Source organism: Paroedura picta, chromosome 4 (genome assembly GCF_049243985.1).
Source record: "Paroedura picta isolate Pp20150507F chromosome 4, Ppicta_v3.0, whole genome shotgun sequence".
In the NCBI taxonomy this organism is placed as follows: domain Eukaryota; kingdom Metazoa; phylum Chordata; class Lepidosauria; order Squamata; family Gekkonidae; genus Paroedura; species Paroedura picta.
The window spans coordinates 100,813,416-100,836,513 of NC_135372.1; the positions used below are offsets into that span (position 1 = coordinate 100,813,416).

The 23,098-nt window shown below is 42.5% G+C and overlaps 1 protein-coding gene across 4 annotated transcripts; it reads right to left on the reverse strand.

The window, feature by feature from the left end:
• Positions 1–6: 6 nt before the first annotated feature.
• RBBP5 (RB binding protein 5, histone lysine methyltransferase complex subunit) lies at positions 7–20,937 on the reverse strand. Of its 4 annotated transcripts, none has more exons than XM_077334693.1 (14): positions 20,682–20,937; positions 18,567–18,592; positions 18,250–18,422; positions 16,330–16,470; positions 15,309–15,471; positions 14,567–14,676; positions 13,722–13,841; positions 12,500–12,653; positions 12,316–12,387; positions 11,741–11,858; positions 10,221–10,290; positions 7,927–8,156; positions 6,268–6,462; positions 7–1,647 (listed from the first exon to the last, which is right to left on the reverse strand). In XM_077334693.1, the coding sequence occupies exons 1-14, from the start codon at positions 20,698–20,700 to the stop codon at positions 1,622–1,624; spliced, it is 1,617 nt and encodes a 538-aa protein (XP_077190808.1). In that variant the 5' UTR covers positions 20,701–20,937; the 3' UTR covers positions 7–1,621. The 4 variants fall into 4 exon arrangements, with proteins under 4 accessions (XP_077190808.1, XP_077190810.1, XP_077190809.1 ...); XM_077334695.1 differs by having other exon boundaries at positions 6,385–6,462; positions 20,682–20,936; XM_077334694.1 differs by having other exon boundaries at positions 7–1,650; positions 6,385–6,462; positions 20,682–20,936.
• Between the last annotated feature and the right edge of the window lie 2,161 nt (positions 20,938–23,098).

Below are 23,098 nucleotides of genomic sequence, written 5' to 3' on the forward strand. Positions count from 1 at the left end.
ATAGTGTTTAAGAAATAGACATACCTCTTTATTTACAAACACAGAAGCTAGCGTCACAGCACCACTTTACAAATAACTAACAGGCAATGGTCATCTGTCCGGCTTTGTACAAAATATTGCAGTATTGAAATATTTTTAATGTGAAAGAAAAAAACCATGGAAAATGAAATGGAGACTCTTGTGGAAGAAGGCTGGATTTCACACTCCCCTCTCCCCTCCCCACCCCATGAAGAACAGCAACTGTTACCCAGGCAGCCTTCCGAGCTTTAGGTGGACTGGCAGAGTGCAGGTGGCAGAATTACATAAAGGTAGGCTGAAGTCGGGGATAGCATTAAATTTATAGCAACACATGTAAGGTTTCATTGCAGGAAAAGAGGCCTTGGGGCACAACATGCAGAAAAGAAAAGCACTAAAACACTTATTTGCAGCTGGAAATTAAGTGCCCATTCTTCAACATTTAAACCTCCTCCAGAGCTTGGGAGCTTCCAATGAATACATTCTTCTGGATTTTGTTAAATTATTTTGTACATCTGCAGAAAGGAGCTTTTACTCTTCTCTTCTGGAGGGGTAGAAATAATTTTCTCAATTTAGGAAATGGTTACAACTTTATATGAAACAAGGAAACAAGAAAACAGCAGAAAATGAAGATGCAGAGGCTGGTGCTTTCTTGTGTAGGCCAAGTGACAGAGGTCAAATGCACAAAGCACATTCCATGGCCATGCTTCAATGTCTCATCTGTATTCTAGAGGTACACATCACAAAGTGTGGGGTGGCTGAGTATCTGCCTGTGGGAGATGCGTGCATTTCTACGGTGTGCTTGAGATGCAAAAAGCACGGTGATCTGTGCAAGTGACTTGTGCTTCTGCTGCATGCCATATCCACAGCCCTCCTTCTAGATCTATGGGGGCCTATCACTCTCTCCGTGCTCCTCAGTTCTTGTAGTGAATATTCATTCCCTGAAAAGCCGTTTTGTAATCTGGTCATTCCCTGCAGGCTTTTTGGTCCCAAATGTGAATTCCAAACATATACAAATGGAAGGTCAACTTGGAAGGCAATCCCCCTCCAAGGTTACACAAAGGGAATCTCAGCATTAACAGCATGTTTACCAGCTATTGAGCCAGAGTGGATGACAGATAAAATAGTGATGCACACAAGAATCTGCTTCAATTGGCAACAATGCAGCAGAAATGTACTTGGGATTCACAGCACTGTATTTGTGGAAACAAAACATTGGGATTCATCTTCAGAATCAGAATTTGCAAAAGAAACATAATGAAAGACCTTAGCTCGGCAGGATAGTGATCTCCTTGTCCTCCGTCGGGATTCTTTACAATTGGAGTGCTCTAAACAGCAAGCAGTTCCACCAGGTTCTGTACAAACCTTCTTTCCTGAGAGTCAGTGCCTTCTTTCACGGTTAGCAAGAAGAGAGGTTCAGAGGGAGCAAATTTTCCTCTTCCACAATTTTCATCTTTTAAAAAGTTGTCCCCTGTATCCATAGGCAGCATGGTTACTTGTCCCTACCATATTAAGGTCAGTTCATTGTCTGACTGACCATCGTGATCTTAATCCACATGATGGTACCAAGAGAGGAAATAAAGGGTAGGTAGGGTATGGGATGTCTTCATAAGAGTTCTGAGATCCCACCGCCTGCTGGAAAAAAAGATCAAGCACCGATGACAATATTTTCAATAGAGCTCAAGCAATTATTTCCATCTAGATACCACAGAAGCACTGGGGAAGCTTTTCTCCAACAGGCTGTGGGTTTCATGCTTATATAGTCCTTTTTATAGAAATTTTAATCAAAGAAAAATAAAAAATTGTTTGAATCCTTAAGAAATTCTGAACTTTCTCTTGGATGGAATTTCTGCAAACTTACCTGGCTTAAGCACAGGAAATAAGTGAATCCTGACTGTGCAGCCAGTCAGGACACCCAGCACAAATGGGGAAGGGGCTGTTGGGATCAGGATGTTAGGCAGATGAAACAGAAAGTAGGAAGTGATTTCAGCTCAGGGTGAATTTATTATCTGTGCTCTGAGTAAAACTATTGCCCTGTGCAAAAGGAAGCAAAACTGGGACATAAGCTTTGCACAAAATGAAGCATGCACACATATTTATTTCATTTATGGTGTACTTTTCTTGCTGATTTTCAAGGAGGATTACACAGCGTACTCAGAAGGGATTGAACCATTTACACTTGTTCACTCATCTGAATGTACATATATGTTTGGGGCAGTATGCCTAATTCTCTCACAGATCTCCACACACACACACACATGGCCCATATCATTTCACCAGGCCCTCCTGGTTGTAGTAGCCAAGTGTAGAGACACCTTTTGGGATCCCTTATTGGATGCTCCATTGCCACCATTCAAAGCAACAATAACCCTGCCTCTGATTTGTGAAAACAGTGAGGTAATCACAGAGATAATGAGATTCTAATGCAGGGTGACATCATTGACGGCAATGAAGCAAAAGCAAAGTGCATGAGCTTCATTTGCCCTCAATGATGCTGCAAAAGTAAATCTCAATGGCTGATCATATCAGTATCCTGAAAGAGGTGATGGCTTTTAAAGAAGAAAGTAGCACCATTTTCCCTTTAAAGAAGTGGCACCAGCTAACTGGGACTGTGAACACCATCAACCTAGTGCAAAAGCAGCACAGTGAGGTGGATTCCCCACAGTGAAGCCTGTTTTGACACTAAAACTGTTCCCAACCAGATTTTCAACACAGCCCTCATTATCACTAGGGAAGCAACAGAAAGTTTAGACCTTGCATTAATTGCTTTAAAAGTTTCATTTTTTCAAGAACTAAAGCCCAAGTTAAATCCAGCTTTATATAAGGGACTTGATAGATTTCCTTGCAATTGTATGCAGAAAATGTGCTTTGTTTGCGGCTAAAGCATTGTTTGTTGCTTGATTCAGGAAAATATGGATACTGCCTGGCCATTTGAGATGAAACAAGCATGCTCAGAGAGGTGCCCAACAAATGATTTTCTCCTGGGAGGAAAAAGATGCTCTGAAGAAATGAAGTCAATGAAGGAGAATGAGTCTTAGCTATAAGCCCCCAGAGACAAGTCAGTATGATGCAGTGGTTAGAGAGTTGAACCCAGATCTGGGAGACTCAGGTTCAAATCTCCCCTTAACCATGGAAGCTTGCTGGATGATCCTGAGCCAGACACACACTCAACCTAGCCTACCTCACAGGGTTATGAGGATAAAATGGAGGCAAGGAGAATGATGGAAGCTGCTTATGGTTCCATTGGGGAGAATGGCAGGGTATCAATGAAATAAGTACATAAGTATATGAATATACTTTCCAAGGTGGAGTCTAGGATTCAAAATGGAACATGAGATGATTGTGCCTAATGCTGGCCATCAACCCAGGGTAAGAGACTGAACTGGAACCAAACCTTAAATCCTGAAACCAACAGTTTTCATTTGGATGATGCCTTCCTGGCATGGTTTACATAACAATTATCAACAGTTAAAGATGCCATCAGGCTTTCTATTTACAGAATTTCAGGCTTGGTTGCCAAGTGGATGCCTGCTGTGCAGTTGCAAAGGCTACTCCTTTCTTCAGACAGCAGTTTAAAGGGTGGAGTATAGTTTGCTGTATAGGTCTGCTACTTCATTGATGGCTTGTCAAACCAAGGGAGCAATTTGACTTTAAAATGACACCAGGAAGAAGGCTCTCTTCCAGCCCTCCAACCGCCACAAACAGGCTCCCAATCTGGCTGCATAACTCTGTACTGCTCTCTAATGAAGTCACCTAAACCTCATAGCAATGAGCATCTAGACAAATTCAGAACATTAAATCAAATGTGTTTGGCGATTAACCTGTCATCATGTATGTATGTATGTATGTATGTATGTATGTATGTATGTATGTATGTATGTATGTATGTATGTATGTATGTATGTATGTATTATTATTATTATTATTATTATTATTATTATTATTATTATTATTATTATTATTATTAGCTTCACTTATAGGCTGCCTTTCTCACTGGGACTCAAGGAGGATCCAAAATTTTAATTAAGGTCTATTCAGCCTATCAGAAAGCAAATCACAATATGCCACAAATATTTGAATCTGCTATCAAAGATAGCAATACGCATTGCAAGGGCAAACATTAATGATACCTCTACATGGTAACTGAATTGATTTTGAGAGCAACCCTAAACTGATCTCCCCAGAATTAAGTCCCGTTTTATTAAGTGGAGCTTATCCCCAGGAAAGAGATAGAATTGCAGCTTTTAAAACTTTAGGGACATGTCTAATACGATGCCATCCAATCCCTGGAGTGCTTCTATAGAACACTGAAGGTCTTTGATGTCGTTTTAAACAAGGCATTCCATGACCCTGGATACATCTACTGCAGTTTCTGTAAGGAGCTGCAACGTATTAAATGAGTAACACACAACACAGTAAACATGTTTCACCTGAGAAGGTTTCACATCTTTCACTGTATTCAGTATAAGCAAAACCCCCGAGGTGCTGGCTACTACTCTAAAAGCAGCACAACAGGAGCAGAGCAGGAAGGACAATGAGCAAGGTGGGGAACAGGACCAGCAATGAGGGGAAAGAAAGGGCTATTAAAAAATCTCAATTCTGGCAACTAAATATTCACAGCAATAGCAACTGAGCTTCAAGGACATACAAAATTTTGCATGTGTAACCACACTTGAATCTCTGTTAGGCCTGGTTCCCATTAACTCACTTTCTCCTGCCTCTCTGAATTTTTTCAGACTATCAAGAGGAAAGCAGCTTTGCACTTTACAAATGAAAATTAGAGAGCGTCATCCAAATGGCATGGCACCAAAAAGACCATGTGTACACACACGCATGACCTGCACAATATAACCAGTAACATAATCTGGATGTTGGAGGAACATTTATCATTTACTAACAAGCCATAACCCTTAACTCACTTAAGCCTATATTATATAACAGCAAATGCTTTTTCTCTAGCAATGCCCTTTTCAAATTAGACTAGTCAGGGTGCATCGAAGTGGGTATTCAAAGAAAGAAAGGTTACTGTGATGAAGTACTGCGGCATTTCTTTAAAGTTTACAGGGATGCACTCTGTGAAGCAACATATACAATTTAAGGCTATTTATAAACAGGTTAACTTTGATTGAAAGCAAAGCCATAATAAAAAGGAAACGCATTTCATAAGGCAAGAATATTTTCATGCATCAGCAGAACATGCATGTCTGGATATTTAGCCATTCTAAGATATAGCAGTTAGTTTCCAGTACATTTTAAATGTCCACTGAATATGACTTGCATGGGGAGAATGGCATTACAAATTCCTTACTCAGAAGCAAGAGGAATTTTTCAAATATTTTTCAAAATGTCCATCACAACAGATGGTCAGGTAGGGTTTTGCATTTCAAAGACTCTGGAGGAATGCAGTTTCTCTCTCTCTCTCTCTCTCTCTCTGATCTCCAACACTTGACCTGTTTCTTTCTGTGAAAAAGGACTGGTCTGCTCAAGTGTCAGGCAGGAAGGGCGGATTTTGCTCTCAATTTCCTCATGCAGCATCTTACTATATGATACACTCAGGTGAGGAAAAAGTAAAAGAAGGGACACTACTGGAGGTGGGGGCTGCCATCCCTGAAGGTTGAACCTGCTCCCATCTTCATAGCTGCAGTCATTACTGCATAGCTTCATTCTGGTTTCTTAGTCATCATACTAAATAGTGACAGAATGTCAAAATATGGCTGATATGTATTTTATTTCGATACTTGCCATAGTTACACAGGCAGGGATGACATAAAACAGGGAGATGGAGTCTCACAGCACCACATATTTTACAAGCAATGCAGTTTAACAACTAATGGAGGGTAGTTCCTCTCCATGTTTTTGGTTATACTCGTAACTGTGCCACAGAATCTGATTTTTAGCTTGCCTCTCTACTTTTCTGTAGTTTGCTCAGAACATCCTTCTTGACTCCAATTTGTGTATATTCCAATGCAGTAAGCCACTGAGAAGAGTCAACCGTTTTACTGCTCTCTAATGGAGCAAAACTATCTTTTAAAATATTTGCATTCTATACTTGCAGCGGAGAGTACCAAGGGCTGTGGTAAGGAGGATAAAAACAGGACAATTCTCAGAAGAAAAATTTTGTCCATCCTTGAGAGCAGAGCAGCTAAACACTTCGCAAGCAGCTGCCATTTGGAGAACTAAAATACTAAGACTATGCCATGTTTGAATGAAGCAAGGTCACCAAGCAAGCAGACGCTCACACTGGGTCCTTACCTGGCAAAGGCTGTCCCAGTTCCGCCTGCACTTTACCCTTCGCTGCTCCTTCCAGAGGTAAAGAACCTCTGTCCCCTTTGTAGAGTTTCGGTTTAAATGGAGAATCTTTCTCTTTACCTTTTGATCCTTTAGGCCTGCCTGCTTGCTTCTTCTTGGATTTACCATCTCCCTTCACACCCAGCAGCGGATGGACTTCTGTGAAGGAAGAGGCATGTTTGGAAAAGTAAATCTGCAGTTTTATATTAAACAAAACAGCAAATTCATTCCCCTGTCTACTTTGCCGCTATCTGATGCTCAGGCTATGATATGAGAAAGGAGAAACTCATGATTTTGTCTTTTTTTTTTAAGAAACTAGAAAATGAAATAGTAGTTTGAGCTCAGTAAGAACATTGGGATGAGCCAGGTGTTACGATAAATCGAGTTCACCAGCAGTTCATTGTCTAGAATCACAAGAATAAACTTACTGGGCCACTGAGATCAAGAGAGCAGCTGGTCCAGATTCTTTAAAGGAAATGCATAATACCAAATATTACTAAGCAAACACTTCATCTCATTTGAGATATTTTCCATCGATTGTTCTCAGCCTGGCAAACTGCTTCCTTTTCTTAGGAATGCAGCTAGATAAATATTCTAAGCAGGGAGAGCACAAGTATACTGCTAGCTAGACAGGGTTAAGTGGGGAACCCATAAGGACTTGAGGGGAATCTCATTTCCCCCTTCCCCCCTCCTTTTCTGAAAGATCCCAAAGCCTCTCCCCTTTTCCTGCTTCTTCCTCTGCTTCCCCTCCAGACTACCTTTCTTTGCCCCTCCTCTGCACCTTCAGCTTCCCCTCCTTCCCTCCTCCTGGCTGCCTGTACCCAGGGATGCTGGCCACAATGCTGGGGCCAGTTGCACAGTGAGGAACCAGCAAGAACTTTGGGAGGACCTCACTTTCCCCCATTTACCTTTCTCCCCACACCATTTCCTCTTTCCCTCCTCCTGGAAATCCCCATATTCTTACTTTTCCTGGCTTCCTTCTCCTTCCCACCCATCAACCAACCTATGTTCTACCTGCCTTTCATCTTCAGCTATTTATTTTTATTTATTTATAACTAGGTTTCTATATAATCATTTCTATCCCATGGTTTTTCTCAATGGGGTCCCAAAACAGCTTACATCATTCTCCTCCACTCCATTTTATCCTCACAAGACACCTGTGAGAGAGGTTAGGCTGAGAATGAGAATGTGTGACCGGCCCAAAATCACCCTGTGAGCTTCCATGGCAGACTGGGGATTCAAATCTGGGTCTCCCAGATCCTGGTTTGAAACGCGCACCACTACACCACCTGGCTTCTGTGATCAGGCCAAAACCTAGTATTATTCTACTCTTAAGGAAATGTAAGCAGCAGAATTGCAGATGGTATACCAAATGCTTTTTTAAAAAACCTGTAAGACCAGCAGTTCCCACAGCACAGCAATAAACATCAATGTTTAGGAATCACTCTTCCCTAAAGAAACGTATAGTCATGACTGATAAGAACTGGTAGTCAAAGTGGACTACTGTTTCAAGCAACATTACAAAAAATATATCAACCAGAACTAGAGACCCTGCCCATTATCCAGTCTATAAATATGTCAGACAATACCAGTGTGAGCTAAAGGATGGCAGTTCTCACTCACCATCATTAGGTACTCCCTGCAGTTCTATATTGGTTGTTTTGGGTTTCTTCTTTGGTGGCTGGGGCCCATCAGACAGCGACTGTCTCTTCTTTTCAGAGCCTAGTCCCTCATCAGGGATGGCAGTCTGAACCGCATCTGGTGGAGGGCCATAGGGGTTTTCTTCTGGGTCTTCCACTTCGGGAGCAATGGGCAAATACAACAAAGCTTTGGAGTCTTCTAGTTCTTCATCACTAGTAAGGAAACAATAACTCTCCCATGAATTATGGGCAACTCTTACAAAGAGATTCCTTTCCTCATTCATTTCTTCTTCAAGAAGTATCACAACCACAGAAATGAGCCTCATAGGTACATACTAGAGGGTCATTTCACAATCCAAGTTTGTCACTTAGTATGCATTCATAGGGTGCTAAGTCACAGCTTACTGATAAATACACTGATGAAATAACACATTTTACTTCCTCTGAGTTGACATTTTGTGTGTGTTATATGGTCTGTGGTTAAACAGCATAAAAATAAACTCTCTGTCCCTAACAGAGACTGAAAAAGAAACTGAAAACTTTGTGAAGAAAGGATAATTTAACTACAAGTTGGAACATATTAAGCAGAAGATGGAGACAGAGATACCAAAAGAAATTAATTGTAAAAATCAAGTATGCACCAGTCAACGACAATCAATTCTGGGGGCAGGGTTAGGGAGGAGTAAAAGGAAGGGGGGACAAGATGTTTGAAATTTCTTCTTTATTATTTTTTTCCCTGTACACTTTTATATGGATGGTATATAACTCCTAAGATAATTGCAAAGATTTTAATGTGATCTGATTGTAAGTGCTGGGAATGTCACGATAAAGTGGGTTTTTTCTCTCTTATTACTTCAGTGTATAGTTACTGGGCTAAAGTTCATATTGTTTTATAAGAAATGTTTAATGTTAAGTACCTAATGAAACCTGAAAATATGTTGTTGAGTAGCTGTCAGGAATTGCTTTTCGCTTGTGCTAAAAACTTATTCTTTTATGCAACCACCGCAGCAAGGTTACATCTACAGTCAGCAGAAAATCAGTTGAAGAATTTCAAGAACAGTGGAACTTTAACCTGAAGTATTTGACAAAATGAAACTTCAAGCCAACGGGGACTCGGGGGTAGAGGGAGGGGAGATATCATAACTAAAGTTATTCTTTCTTTTTTCCTTTTCTATCTATATAAAAATTAAAAATTATATTAAAAAAGAACAATCAATTCTGAGAAACTAAAAAGGGAAGAAGAAAGGAACAGAACCATAATAATCATTTTAAAGCAAACAACAGCAGTTACACCCTTCTAGTCCTACTGACTTCAACAGACGTCAAAAGGGGTCTTAAAGGTAATTACCAGAACCTTTAGCCCGATCTGGAATTTGACTGGTAGTCATTGCAGCTGATGGAGTGTAGGCCAAATGTGGGACCTCCACAGTGTTACTGTGAGGACCCTGGCCGTCGCGTTTTGGACCAGCTGTAGTTTTCAAATCAAGGTTAAGGGCAGGCCTGCATAAAGCGAGTTGAAGAAGTCCAGTCTAGAGGTGACTGTCACATGGATCACTGTGGCTAGGTGTTCCAGGGCCAAGTAGGGCGCTAGTAGTTTGGCTTGGTGGAGGTGGTAAAATGCCAGCTGTGTTACCTTTGTGACCTGGGCCTCCATTGTGAGGGAAACATCCAGGATCACGCCCAGGTTCCTGGCGGAGTGAGCCACTGAGAACTGCACACCATCCAGGGTGGGCAAACGTGCTCCTTTGCATGGACCCTTCCTACCCAGCCACAGGACCTTCGTCTTTGAAGGATTGAGCTTTAGACGACTCTGTTTGAGCCATCTCGTCACTGCTTCCAGGCAGCTGGCTAATGTTTCTAGGGGAGAGTCAGGGCGGCCATCCATCAGGAGGAAGAGCTGGGTGTCATCTGCATATTGAGGACAAACCAGTTCGAACTTCCGTACCAGTTGGGCAAGAGGGCGCATGAAGATGTTGAATAAAATAGGAGAGAGGACCACTTCCTGTGGGACTCCACAAGTAACTGGCCAGCATACTTGTAAAAGGTTAAATATTTTCCACACAGGTATGCAGTGAGGTAGGCATCAGAACAAAGATATCCCTCCTATTCCATCACTCAGAAAATAATAATACTTCTAAGAGCTTTCTTGTTACAATGTATGATCTAAATACTTTGGTTAACAGACTGATTAAAAGTTAATCAACTAAGCTTTCTTTGATTGTGCTAAAAGACAGTTTAAAGGTATTTGCATGATTAGCAAATATTTATCACATTTACCTGCTACAGAAAGCAGCAATAGGGTCTACACTGGTTACATCTACTTCCTCGTCCTCTGCCGCATCAGCACCTGCCAAGTGGAGAAAGTTTAAATCTCAAAGTAGGGGGAACAGAAGAATCCCCTTAGCAAACTAGTGCCCGAATAGTAAACATGGATGAGTTCAACACAAACACTAATGTACAGAATTACACATGTGCCACAAATATTTAACTATCAAGCAAAGATTTTCTCTATAGCAGATAAATGGATGAGGCTATCTCCTATCTAGCAAGTCAGAATCTTTAGATGGCAGTCATAACTAACTATGGATTTATCTAGCATACTTCTACTGGCATTTCAAATCAGAGATGACACAAGAGATCCCAAGATCTTTTTGACTGAAAAAGGGATTCAGGATATTCCGAATGGAACTGAAGCACTGGCAGAGAAGGAATGCAATTAAACCTTTCTCTGATACTGTTTCCCAAAAAAGTTGCTATTACAGAACAGACAAGATAGAGACACCTGTCTCCCCCACCCCCGCAAGCACACCTTAGCAGTTCTGGAGGAAAGGTTCACTGATTTTCCTTATTTGTAGCTCTCTTTATCACCAAAACAATGCAATCTGACATCCAATGAACAGTAAAATAGAATTAAAGGTAAGGGTATCCCCTGTGCAGGCACCGAGTCATGTCTGACCCTTGGGGTGACGCCCTCTAGCGTTTCAATGGCAGATTCAATACGGGGTGGTTTGCCAGTGCCTTCCCCAGTCAGGATTACAGAATTAAAAAACAACATTATTAACAAACCAAGTTAAATTGCACCATAAACAATGGTGACAGTGGATTCCAGAGAAGACAATCGCAGTTCAAACAAGATAATGCCTAAAATAAACATTACAGTTGGCTACAACCATATTGTGCCCCCTGAACTGTTCCACTCTACCACAGTTCTAATCCATTTACAAAAATAAATAAATAAATAAAACTTTATTTTTATAACCTGCCCTTCTTAAGTGCTTAGGGCTAGTAACAAAATGGGCAAACCATCAGTTAAATGTAAAATCATATGTGATATGCACAATAAAACATTTCATGTTTCAAGTCACCCCACAACTGGTTAGGGTCAGCAGATCCTTGGGGGGAAGATCTTTTCTCAGTTTCCAGTGGAAACACCTTCCTGAATATTACTTTTGAACATGCTACACAATGACAGGTATTGGAACCTTCCTGACCTCAGGCAGGCTGTTCCACTATGAGAAAGCCACCACAGTGAATGTATGAGAATGGGCATCACCCAGCAAGCTTCCATGGTAGGCTGGGAATTTGAACCTGCCTCTCCCAAGTCCTAGTGTGACAATCTACCTGCTTTCACATGATGTTTAGCTGCTGCTTGCTTCTACTGAAATGTTGTAATGTATAATTTTATTATATTCTGAACAAAAAGAAAGGTACAATGAAAACAATTAAATCCACCCATCTCTTACATTAGTTTATGCAAAGTTTCATTAGTGCACACAATTTTATTTATTATAGATTACCTGTCTGTTCTGGTTCACTCTTATCTTCATCTTCTATGTCAAACTCAGATTCCCGCTCTTCATACTCTACATTTTCATCCAACTCCTTAAAATCAGGAGCAAAGGCACTCCAGTTTTCCTAAACCACAAATCCAAAGAACATTATACTCAGCATCAAGACAAATCACAATCTAGGCCTGCACTAAAGATCTCCAACCACATGGAAAATCACAGGACTAGACCTTCTTTGAAATACTAAGTCACAAGGCCTGCTAAATAAGTGGATTCATTAGTTGTGTTGGGTTCTCTTTCAAAGCCACACAGAGAAAAAAACTACAGAAAGAGATGAAAGCAAGTTCTAACAGTTTACTTCAGACAGTTTACTTCTAACAGTTTACTTTCTTTCGGCCTATTAGCAGTTAATTTTTTCAGCAGTTTGGAGTGAAAGTGCACACTTGATCTACTTATCTTTAGAAAGATGCAGCTTCATCTGTGAAAAAAGATTACTGCAAGAGTACTGATTCTAAACAATGAATGGGAGTCATGGAAAAGGAGAAAAAATAATGGTAAGAAAATGACTTGCCACCAGCACATACCACTTGATTTTGGGCCCAAATGGATACCACTCCACTGGATATGGAAGCAATGATAGGTCGGACAGGATGCCACTGGAAGAGACAGAGCAAGAGACAGGGTGGGGCAGAAGTGATTGAAAAACTGAAGGATCCAACTGATTCCGAAAAAATTAATCCACTGAGAACAAGTAAAAGAAACACTCACTGCTACATCCAGCAACAGCTCCCCTCTCGTGCCATGAAGGATTTTCACTAGGTTTCCAATGCTCTTCTCCCAGATGTATAAAGCGTGCTGACGTGCTGACCCTGCAACAATATATTCCCCATCACCAGAGAAACAGCATTTCTTCCAAGGTGTCCTGCAGGCAAACCAATTCACAGAATAAGTTAGCTTGCTACATTGTGCACTAGTGAGAAGGAAGGATTTCCAAGTAAGAGCCAAAGGTGGCAGTTGTAGAAATATGCTTTTGGTATAATGAGAGGCCAGGTATTCCAGAGCAATAAAGAGCGATTTATGCAATTTGAATAACTCAAATGGGTTACTAAGATGTATTGTCTTAATTTCAGTAACAACATCTGCAAACTTGCAAATGCTTTTCATAATTTGCACTTTTATATTACCCACTTTTGTGTTCAATTACCTTATGGCAGTGGTCCCCAACCTTTCTGAGGCTGGGGACCGGCAGGCCATGCCCGCGCTGGCCGCGCCCACGCATCGGGCCGCACCCGTGCTGGCCGCGCCCACGCATCGGGCCACGCCCGCGGGCCGCGCCCGCACAGGCCACGCATGCGCGGCCCGGCCCTGATTCCCTCTCCCCGCCCTCCCGCAGCAAGAAGCTTCCCGGGCCGCAAGCTTGCGGCCTGGGAAGTTTTTTACTGCGGGGGGGTGGGGAGAGGGAGCCATGGCCCGGCGCCATGGCCGGGCCGCGGCCCGCAGGTTGGGGACCACTGCCTTATGGTACAAACCAGGGTGTCCCTAAACTTACAGAAAAGTAGAAAGACAGAGAAAGGACCAGTCAGGGCAGAGGGATGGAGAACAAAACACAGGATAAGAGGCTGGTAACTGTACTAAGTAAAGACATTTCATCATCACAGTAATACCAATGCAGTTTCAGGACTGTCTGTTAGAGAGGATTTCCAATACCTGAGTACAATCTTAGTCAGGAAGACAGGGCAACTTGCTTAGGCTAAACCTGGAGAGTCACAAGGCCATTTCAGCTGTATTATCATCCTGGAGTCCATTCCTTTGGGATGACATATTAAGTTTTTGGAGGCAGAAGGCCTATGGCCTATATCTGTTTTTCAAGGCTTACAAAGCAACAACTTGCTTCAGAGGAGCCACTGAAGGATCCTGTTTGGTAGAGAAGTTGGAACCTGCAAAGCAATGCATGCCACTCTCAAGACAAGTTCTGCCTTCTTCAACCTACCTGTTCACTAAGTCCTGGAGTTTCTGCATTGGCTCTGGTTCTCCATCTCTACCACAGGTCAAGATTTCCCGGCCGTCATAGACTCTGATTATTCTATCGGCTGTATTTATTAGAAAGCAACTGAGGAACAGAAAAGATACATACGATCTTGTAATGAAATTATCAAAAGTGCAGTCTTGAGACACTCCTCTATAATATATTACATAAGCAAGAGAAAAGAGTCAGAAGCTGGAATACAACATTTTTTCCCTTTAAACAGTAGCCCTTTAGGTCATAATAAAAACTACTTTTGGAAGGCTTATCATTTGAAAAAGTGGTTTTCTACACAGCACTGAGACTGTTTGAAAAAGCTTGAGTATACAGGTCACTGGATCCCAGTCAGAGTTTGGAGTCTCCTTATTCTTGTGAGTTATAATACTGATAATTCTCAAATTAGCTATGTTTTAAAGGATATTAATGTGTTGCTCTGCCATATTCCAGGAGCCTGATGCTTTTCTAAGCTCCTGTACAAGTAACTAAGGAAAGTGTTTGAAAGTGTTTCTGAAGAATTTGAACACTGCACCAGACTTAAAATCAATGAATTTTGTACAAGAATGACATTCCAGCACAATCTTTACATAGGCACCATTTATTATAAGAGTCCCTGTGGCCAAAGCAGAATAGTGGTTTTAAAGGCAAGCACAAAAACAAATTCCATCTGTAGACACTTAGTAATCCCATGGATTTCAACTCCTTGTGTTCTATTGCCTTCAGTATCAATCAGGGAAGTAAAAGTATTGGGGAAATGTATGCAAAAGGAAAAACCTTATATCTGCACTCTCGGTATCCCCTATTCTTCAACTCACCTTCCTTTCCGTGCAAATTCTATGGATTTAATGGCTGTAGTGTTGCTGGTGCCTGTTGTAACTCTAAAAGAGGCAACAAGGTCCTGAGTGTCTGTCTTTAAGACCAAAATCTAAAGCACAAGAAAGAAAGAAACCATCAAAATCCTGTGCTGGGAATTAGTGAGGAAAAGCATTGAAAAGCTGTGCAGACTTCAAATGTGTCATTTCCAATGATTTATGGGACACTGAACAAGGGGCATAACCATCTTATCTCTAACGCCATCTCTTCTCTCTTCGCCTTTAAAAATAATGAGTAGCAACACCATCAAGTTGTGAAGTCTGACGAGCAGACATGAAATTAGAAACAGAAAAAAAACAGAATCTCAGTCTCTGTTGCTGACATCATGCAATTCATACAGAAACTGATATTTTCCACAATATCGTATTATGACATCTTTCATACCACTGAACACCCCTAATAATTTGTTTATTTACTTAATTTAGGATATCTTTATCCTACCTCTTCAGGGTCCTGCTCAAGGTGGCTTACAATTAAAACCACCACAATATTAAAGAAGCAAGCCCTTAAAAATAAGCAACCTGAAAACTACCCACAATTCCACTCACTGTATAAAGTAGTATTGACTTTTGTCTGTCCTAAGCTACTCTCCATCAGTTTCATTAGATGCCCTTGAGTTCTAGTATTTGGAAAGAGGGAGAAAAATTTATCTTAGTCAACTCTCTCTACCTCAAGCATAATTACCTTCCCTTTGGCATTCCCTGTATAAATATATTCCCCTCGCCGGTCAAAAGAAGCCACAACATTTAGATCAGAATCATCATCCACTGGCAGGATGACATGTTTTGAATCAGACAATGTCAGCATGACTGGGGCTGACTTCATTGGACATACCAACACCCTGTTCCTATAAAAAAAACAAAAAGCAGAATTAAAAAAAAGGAAAGAAAATCTTTAATATTCTTATTTTCTTATTTGCTTCCCATAATGATATTTACAATATTTAAATGCTGCCATTACATTCTCTGTTAGAATTAGACAAGAGAATCGCACATGTGCCAACATACAAAGATTTCTATTGTCTCCCATTTAACTTGTCTCTCATGTGCTTAACAACATGACTGATGTTTGTTTACGAAAAACACAGCCTGTAGTTTGGGGTTGGATAAGATAAGAACCTGTAAGTGCTTGAACAGGGGACAATGAAAGACTGGGCAGATTTGTATGCAAACATACACAGGCAACTGAATTTAACTTTTCTTTAAACACCTGCATCTTGGCTTGATTCCAATTTAGCCTGCTTAACTTCATTCACATCTCCAACACTTGCATAATTGACTGCTGCTGGGAGCTGAATTAGTCAAATTTATAACTCAGCATTGTCATATTGATTACTATCAATCCAGTCTGCTTAGTTTTCCTGATAGTCTCACAGAAAAACTAAACAGCATGAGTGATAACGAGTCCCACAGCTCCCTATTTTCACAGCCTATTTTCAGAGGGCTGAACTGACATCATTGACCAGCACTCTGTATGTACATCCATAGGGGGGGATGTTGGTTTATCATATCCCACTTCCCTATCCTACCTACTCTACCACTCCACAGGAAACCTAGTCAATTCAAAATTTAACTTTCAGTCTAAAATATACAATTTCCCTCCCCACTGCATTTAATGTTTCTAGCTCTGAAATGTTACTATAACTCAAGAAACCATTCAGATTTCCAGAACTTCTCTAAGAAACATTTTTGTCAGTGTTACTTACTGATCTCGGGGATGGTACTGGACCTTCAGGATAGGTGAAGGAAATCGAAACCTCTGGTCACAATCACCAGTCAGAACATCCCACTGAGATACCATATTATCAGTTGATGCACTCACCAATTTGTGACCATCTCGACTCCAACTAGGAAAGTAAGATCATGATTTATAGAAGAAAATGTTTTGTGGCTTTCCCTTTTAAAATTTTACAGAATCCACAGAAATACTTGATAAATCATAGTTCTCTTTTTTTTAGCATTTTTTATTTAGAAGAGGAGTTGGCTTTTATACCCTGCTTTTCACACTCAAAGTGATCTCAAAGCGGCTTACAACTGCCTTCTCTTCCTCTCCCAACAAAGGATGCCTTTTGAGGTAGGTGGCATGGAGGCCCATTATGCACGGCCGCCGAAACGGCGATTTCGGGTCACATGGAGGGGGAAGACGCGACGCACACCGGTTATGCACGGGGCGGGGCGCGACGGCGGCAAAACCCAGAGTAACCGATTATGCATGCGGCGATCCGGGCACCGCTTCTGGTTGCGCCCCGGTCACCCGGAAGCTGCGCTTTCTTCCGCGTTTCACTGACGCGGCTTTTTCGGCGGCATGCACCGAAGCTGCGGCCGGTTGCAGCCGGCTCCGTGCGTTATCAGTGATTTTAGTCGCCGCCATTCCACCCCGAATGTGCGCTAAAACCTCCGTGCATAATGGGTCTGAGAGAGCTCTGAGAAAACTGCTCTGTGAGAACTCTAACAGGGCTGTGAAAGGCCCAAGGTCACTCAGCTGGCTGCATGTGGAGCAGTAGGGAATCAAACCCGGCTTGCCAGATTAGAGGCTGGCATTTTTAACCACTGAACCAATCTGAGAGAAGATAAACTGTTCAGGAACTAGAAATTGAGCAGTTATTACAAAACTGTACAATTGAACATTATGGATGCTGGAAACGAAAGACTGAAAGCCATATCAGCTGAAAGAAAGGAACTTTAGACTTATCCTGAACAACACCTATTGTGCCATCTGCAATCACAGACTGGGTCTCAAACCAAGTCTCTGCAGTATGCAAAACAAAAGCAACCGCTTGGAAGAGCAGGATCTTTATAGTAATGAAACAGAGGCAAGGTGTTTTTGAACTTAATCTGTGGTATGAGACAGATTATTCATAGGTAAAATGTAAACATTCTAGTGGGCTAAGCAAGGCATCCAGAGATGCAGTGTGTGACAGAGGCCCAAGGCCACCCAGCAACCAGTATAACCAGAAATTGCTGGCCATACATCCGCACACATGGCAGGACCCATCTATGCCTGAAGGCCATTGGGTGGTCCATGGGGGACAGAGGCCTGCTTACTAAGTCACATGCTGAATGGCAGGACTAGACCTCCAATGTGTGGAAGAAACTGCTGAAAAATGCCCCTCATGGGCCAAAGCACAGTCATTTCATGGAGGGTGGGCTGCAAATATGACAGCTGCACTGGCTGCTAGCAGGCCCCAGCAGAGGATCATCTGACGCTCCCCTACTTGCAAACACTAATCTGGGACAGCCTCCTCAGAACTGCAGGCTGAGCAGGGAGGTGTGTGACCTTGCCTTGTAATCACAAACTGGCATGAATGCGACTGCTGTGGCCCCCACTTTATCAGTGAGGCTGCCACTGAGGTGAAGGGGTTCCGCTTGACAGATGCAGACAAGGTTGTCTGTCATGCTGAGGCCACAATCAGAGTGGCTCTGCCCACTTGCCCCCCTCCCAAATAGCCTCATGTTCCTTCCCTCACACCAGTTCCTTGTGGGCCAGATAATTGCTCTAGATGGGTCTGCTCTGGTCCTCAGGCCTTATGTTTGATACCCCTGACCTAGAGGGATCAATGTCTTGTCTCAGTTTCATTTTTGCCCATGGTCAGACATGCTAGCTGTAAATCACACTCAATCCTTACCATAATGAACAGACTGGATGGATGTGGGCACTTATGATTTTTGCTATGCCTCTTGTCAAGAAATCCCAGATAACAATTCGGCCATCATTACATCCCACTGCTAGAAGAGTGCCCCATCTGTTAAAAGTACAGGTGAGGGCCATACTAATACAGTCCAATGTGCCATCAGCTTCCTGAAAACAAAGGAAGACATAGAAAGAATTACTGAATGATCCATTTAGGTCATCCCTGTGAAACATTTTAAATAAAATACAGAGAGCATGCATAAACTCAAGGCACAATGTTTACAGGATATAAGATATATAAAATACATTTACCTCTGGATAGTTCTGCCCAAAGGATTCTGAAAATTAAAGCAGAAACAACAAAAATTACTTTACATTACTTTATTTGTATCATAGAATACTTCAATGCACGTATATACGATTGGAGGGGGGGTGAAGCAAAATCTAAGAAGATGCAGCCATGTTAATAGCCTTAACTGGCAGGATGAAAGCACATATATATAAGTAATTAACAAAATATTGTCAAGCATTTATTGAACAGCAGAATGCAACAAAAACAGAAACAAGTCACAAGTCACATTAGAATATTGCAAATCCCAACGCATTACAAAAAATCTCCTTAAGAACCACAACCATGTCACCTCTTGGAACAGTGTCATGGACATCATAAAGGGCCTAGAGTATCTGCTGTGTGTGCAGAGTGCCCTAAAAAGTCATGTAGTAGGTGATGTGAAAGACCTGTACCTGAGACTTCTACATGCACAGTTACTAATAACCTTGACAAGACAGTGGGCTGACTCTATAAGACAGCTTCATGTGTTCAAAGGGTTCCCAACTCTCCCAACACACATAATCTTTGTTTCCCATCCTCAAAAAGCATCAGTGTTTGCCACACTCCAAAACTACCATTAAACTGGAGGGACTCAGTTAATAATCTGACATGGGAGGCTAGATGGATTGGAATGCAGAACAGGGCCTCCACGATATCCAGTGAAGCCCTCTGGAATACACTTGGAACAGTCTTGGCAGTCTTCAAGCAAAGGTTGGATACACACTTTTCTTGGATGCTTTAGGATGCTTAGGGCTGTTCCTGCGTTGAGCAGGGGGTTGGACTAGATGGCCTGTATGGCCCCTTCCAACTCTATGATTCTATGATTCGGGAAAAGATTGAAGGCCTCAATTAGAAGAATTTACTTCTATATTAATGGGGGAGGGAGTTACCCAATCATTCCATTATGGCATTTTACAAACAACTGAAAAATACAGAAGTTAGTAAAGGATATGAATAAGCAACAATACACATTCTTTTTAGAATGAGCTTGTGTTTCACAGTATGATATGATTATTATTTATATTTGTTCAAAGCAATCTAAATCTCATACCTAAAGAAGGGCAGCAAAATTGAAAAGAAAAATGCAGCTATTCCCACCCCAATATTCCTTTGGTGAAAGTAAGGCTGTAATCATATGGCCACATTCTTGGGAGTAAATCCCACTAAATAATATGGGATTTACATTGGAGCAGACCTGCTCAGGATTTCTGCCTACATTTTGGCGACATCTCAGAGTAGATCAATTGCTATATCTGATATCTGGAGGGGACCTTCCACTATGTCAAATCTGGCTAGACTTCTTGGAGGTTTTGCTGCGCATTGATCACTTAAGTTGCCTGTAGCTGGCTGCTTAATACACATCCTTCCATCTTAACAACAGTTCTGGTACCATATAGAAGATGGACGGTCTTGCCTTTGGGGCAGACAACTTTATCCCTGCCAGCAATATGATTTTATCCCTGCCAGCAATATAATCAAAATGGAAGGAATGCAAACAACCCTCTTCATCAGAGAAAACAGCTCATGGGACAACGTTCAGGGATGCAAACCTTGGCACACTTCCAAAGCACAGAATGGAACAAGTGGACTAAATCATTTCAGAAATAAACATCTGCCCAGAAAATCAGTTAGGGCATGGCCTATTCTGAGTTGCTCCACGAGAGGAATGCACTGCTAATTCATTTGTTCATATTTGGCATCTGAATACTATGAGACGACGGGCTGTCATGGCAACAACGTCAAAGATGGCAAGTCAGTTCAGCTTAGCAAGGGAGACCTGCCATGGCCATGACTACGGCTGCCAATGGTGCCTCGTGGATGAAGAGGGTGGCCGGGGAGACACGATGTACAGGAGTGAAGCCGGGGGCCAAGAGCGCCTCCCCAGGACGCCTTTGCGTGCCTGAGGGAGAGCCCGTGGAGCGCTGGGCGCCTTTCCCAGGAGGGGCTGTTCCCCCGCTGGGGCTCAGAGGTGGGCACCTCCGCTCTCGGGCCACGGCCCCTTCCGCCCTTCCCCCCTCCCCCCAGGGCCTGTCTCGCCTCGCCCCCCCCCCCCCGACGCACTGAGAGGCGAGCATGAGACGCACAACCCGACGTACCGAGCAGCTCCAGGTTCATCTCGGCCACTCTCTCCCTCGGTCCGAGCCCGCTCCGGAACCTAGGACCCGGAGGCCCTCACTCCAGGGAGGGCATCCATGCTCTGCCTGACGAAATACCTGCCGGTTGCGATCCTATTCTCTCATCAGTCCGAAGGTATCAGTGTGCCCTTCGGTGCTTGCCTCCGCAACTCCCGTAAGGCGGCAAGGAAGGTCGTGGAAGAAACTTTCTAAGTCATAGTAAAAACAGGCAGAGCTAAAGACAGCCCTGACTCGGAGTACCTCGCTTAATGAAGGCCGACTAGAAACGAGGAGACGTGCGAGCAAAGTTCCGAGGCAGAGTGGCGGATGCCGCGGAAAGAGCTAGGTCGGAAAACAGAAAAAGGGCGGGGATAGGGGCAATGCTAGTGAAGAACAGCGTAAGAAGGAAGACCTATTGGGGCGTATTGCGGTGCGGGCACAGGAATTGCACTTTCTGAACCAAGGGCGACCGCCTATTTCCTTTGAGGTCAACTTTTGCGTATCCCTCTGAAAAATTCGAGAGAATACAGGCGAGACGGAAAAGATGAGACAAACTAGAAGAGCTACACTTGACCTCCCACTCTTGCATTGTATTCCTGGGATTTTGTAGAGGTGGTATATACTTCAAACTGACACTAATGATCTCTTATTTCTCCTATCCGAAGACGTGAGCTCGGTTTTACGAAAGTTTATACTGTTATGAGTCTTTAAGGTGCCATATCACTTCTGTTTTGTTTTGTTGCAGAACACTACCCCGGTGGACATATACAACACATAGATTCAATTTTCTGATCAGTGCTTGCACCTGAGTGTTGCCAACCTCTAGCTGGCGCCTGGGGATCTCACGAGAACATTAAAAAGCTATGTTGGGTCACACAAATGGCCCATCCAGATGTCCAACACTGTCACACACTGACAAAAAAATTTAAGTGCCATCAGCTAGTTCACTGGGAAAGCCAGCCCTCCCACTGCCTCCCCAGCATCTCCCACTATTACAATTGATCTCCAGACTATATAGATCAGTTCCACTGGAGAAAATGGATGGTTTGGAGAGTGGGCTCTATGGCATTATCCCTGCTTAGTTCCCTGACCTCTTCAAGCAGGCCATTCCATAGGTGGGGGCGCTACAGAAAATGGATGTGAAAAGGCAGTTGGCAATTGCCTGTTTGCAAGGTGGCACCTGTATAAGACTCTTTTCAGATGAGTAAAGTTTATGTTTCCTATCCTCCCTTTTCTTAGGGAGTCAATCAACACCACAATTCACTCTGACAATCTTTTTCTGAAGTGTCTTGTTTTCAGCAGGCAGATATTAGAGGAAGAGGAATGCACAGAGAAACTGGCAAAGTTCTTTCTTACATCCTGGGGGATGTGTACTTTTCTTATTACTATTTTTTTTTTATTTCTTACTGCTATCGGAAGACTGTCTCACGATGGGTTAGTAAAAACCCCTTATAAAAAGATAAACCAATATCAAACCCACAATAGCCTGACACTGAACTCACCCCCACCTGCTCCAGAACCACCCACCCAGTACTTGAGGGGAATGGGTTGACCCACTGTTAAGAATTAAGATAGTGTTCCACGAGGTTGGCATTTCAGATCTCTTCTCATGAGTTCACTAGTAGGTTTTAAGCAAGCCATCTTCTCCCATCTGGTGTGTGGTTTGGACTTCCCTTTGTTCCTGTTATTTTACTGAGATGATATTTATAAAGTATTATGAATTATAACAGTGGTGTATTCAGGTGGGCAGCTGTGTTGGTCTGAAGGAGCAGAACAAAGTTGGAGTCCAGTGGTACCTTTAATAATAACAATAATACAGTATTTGCTGGCATATAAGACTACTTTTCCCCCCTGAAAAACATGACTCCAAGTGGGGGGCTCGTCCTATACGCCGGGTGCACTTCAGTTGGGATAGACATAGCTGCCCATAGTGGCCCATAGTACTGTAATGTAATGTAACAAACTCTATATTTTGAGTGGAAATGTTGGGGGGTCGTCTTATATGCCCAGTCGTCTTATACGCCAGCAAATACGTTAAATTAAATTCATATACTGCTCTCAGAACAAGCTGGCTCAGTTCAACAAGGTTTTATTAAAGTGGTATATAAATGTATATAATGCATTATTCTTCTTTGGGGCTTTTTCTTCAGTGTTGTGTGAGCCTCAAAATTGATTGACTAATGTAATTAATTACATGAGGCTATCCCTGAAGACAGCTCAGAAAATTCAGCTAGTGCAAAATGTATTGGCTCACTTGTTTACTGGAACATAAATCACCAGTCCCCCTTCAAGGATCGCTGCCTTGCCGTGGTGAAGGGGCTTGCATAGCTCAGTGAAGCTATGAGCTATGCCATGCAGGGTCACCCAAGACGGTCATAGCTGAGAGCTCTGACAAAAGG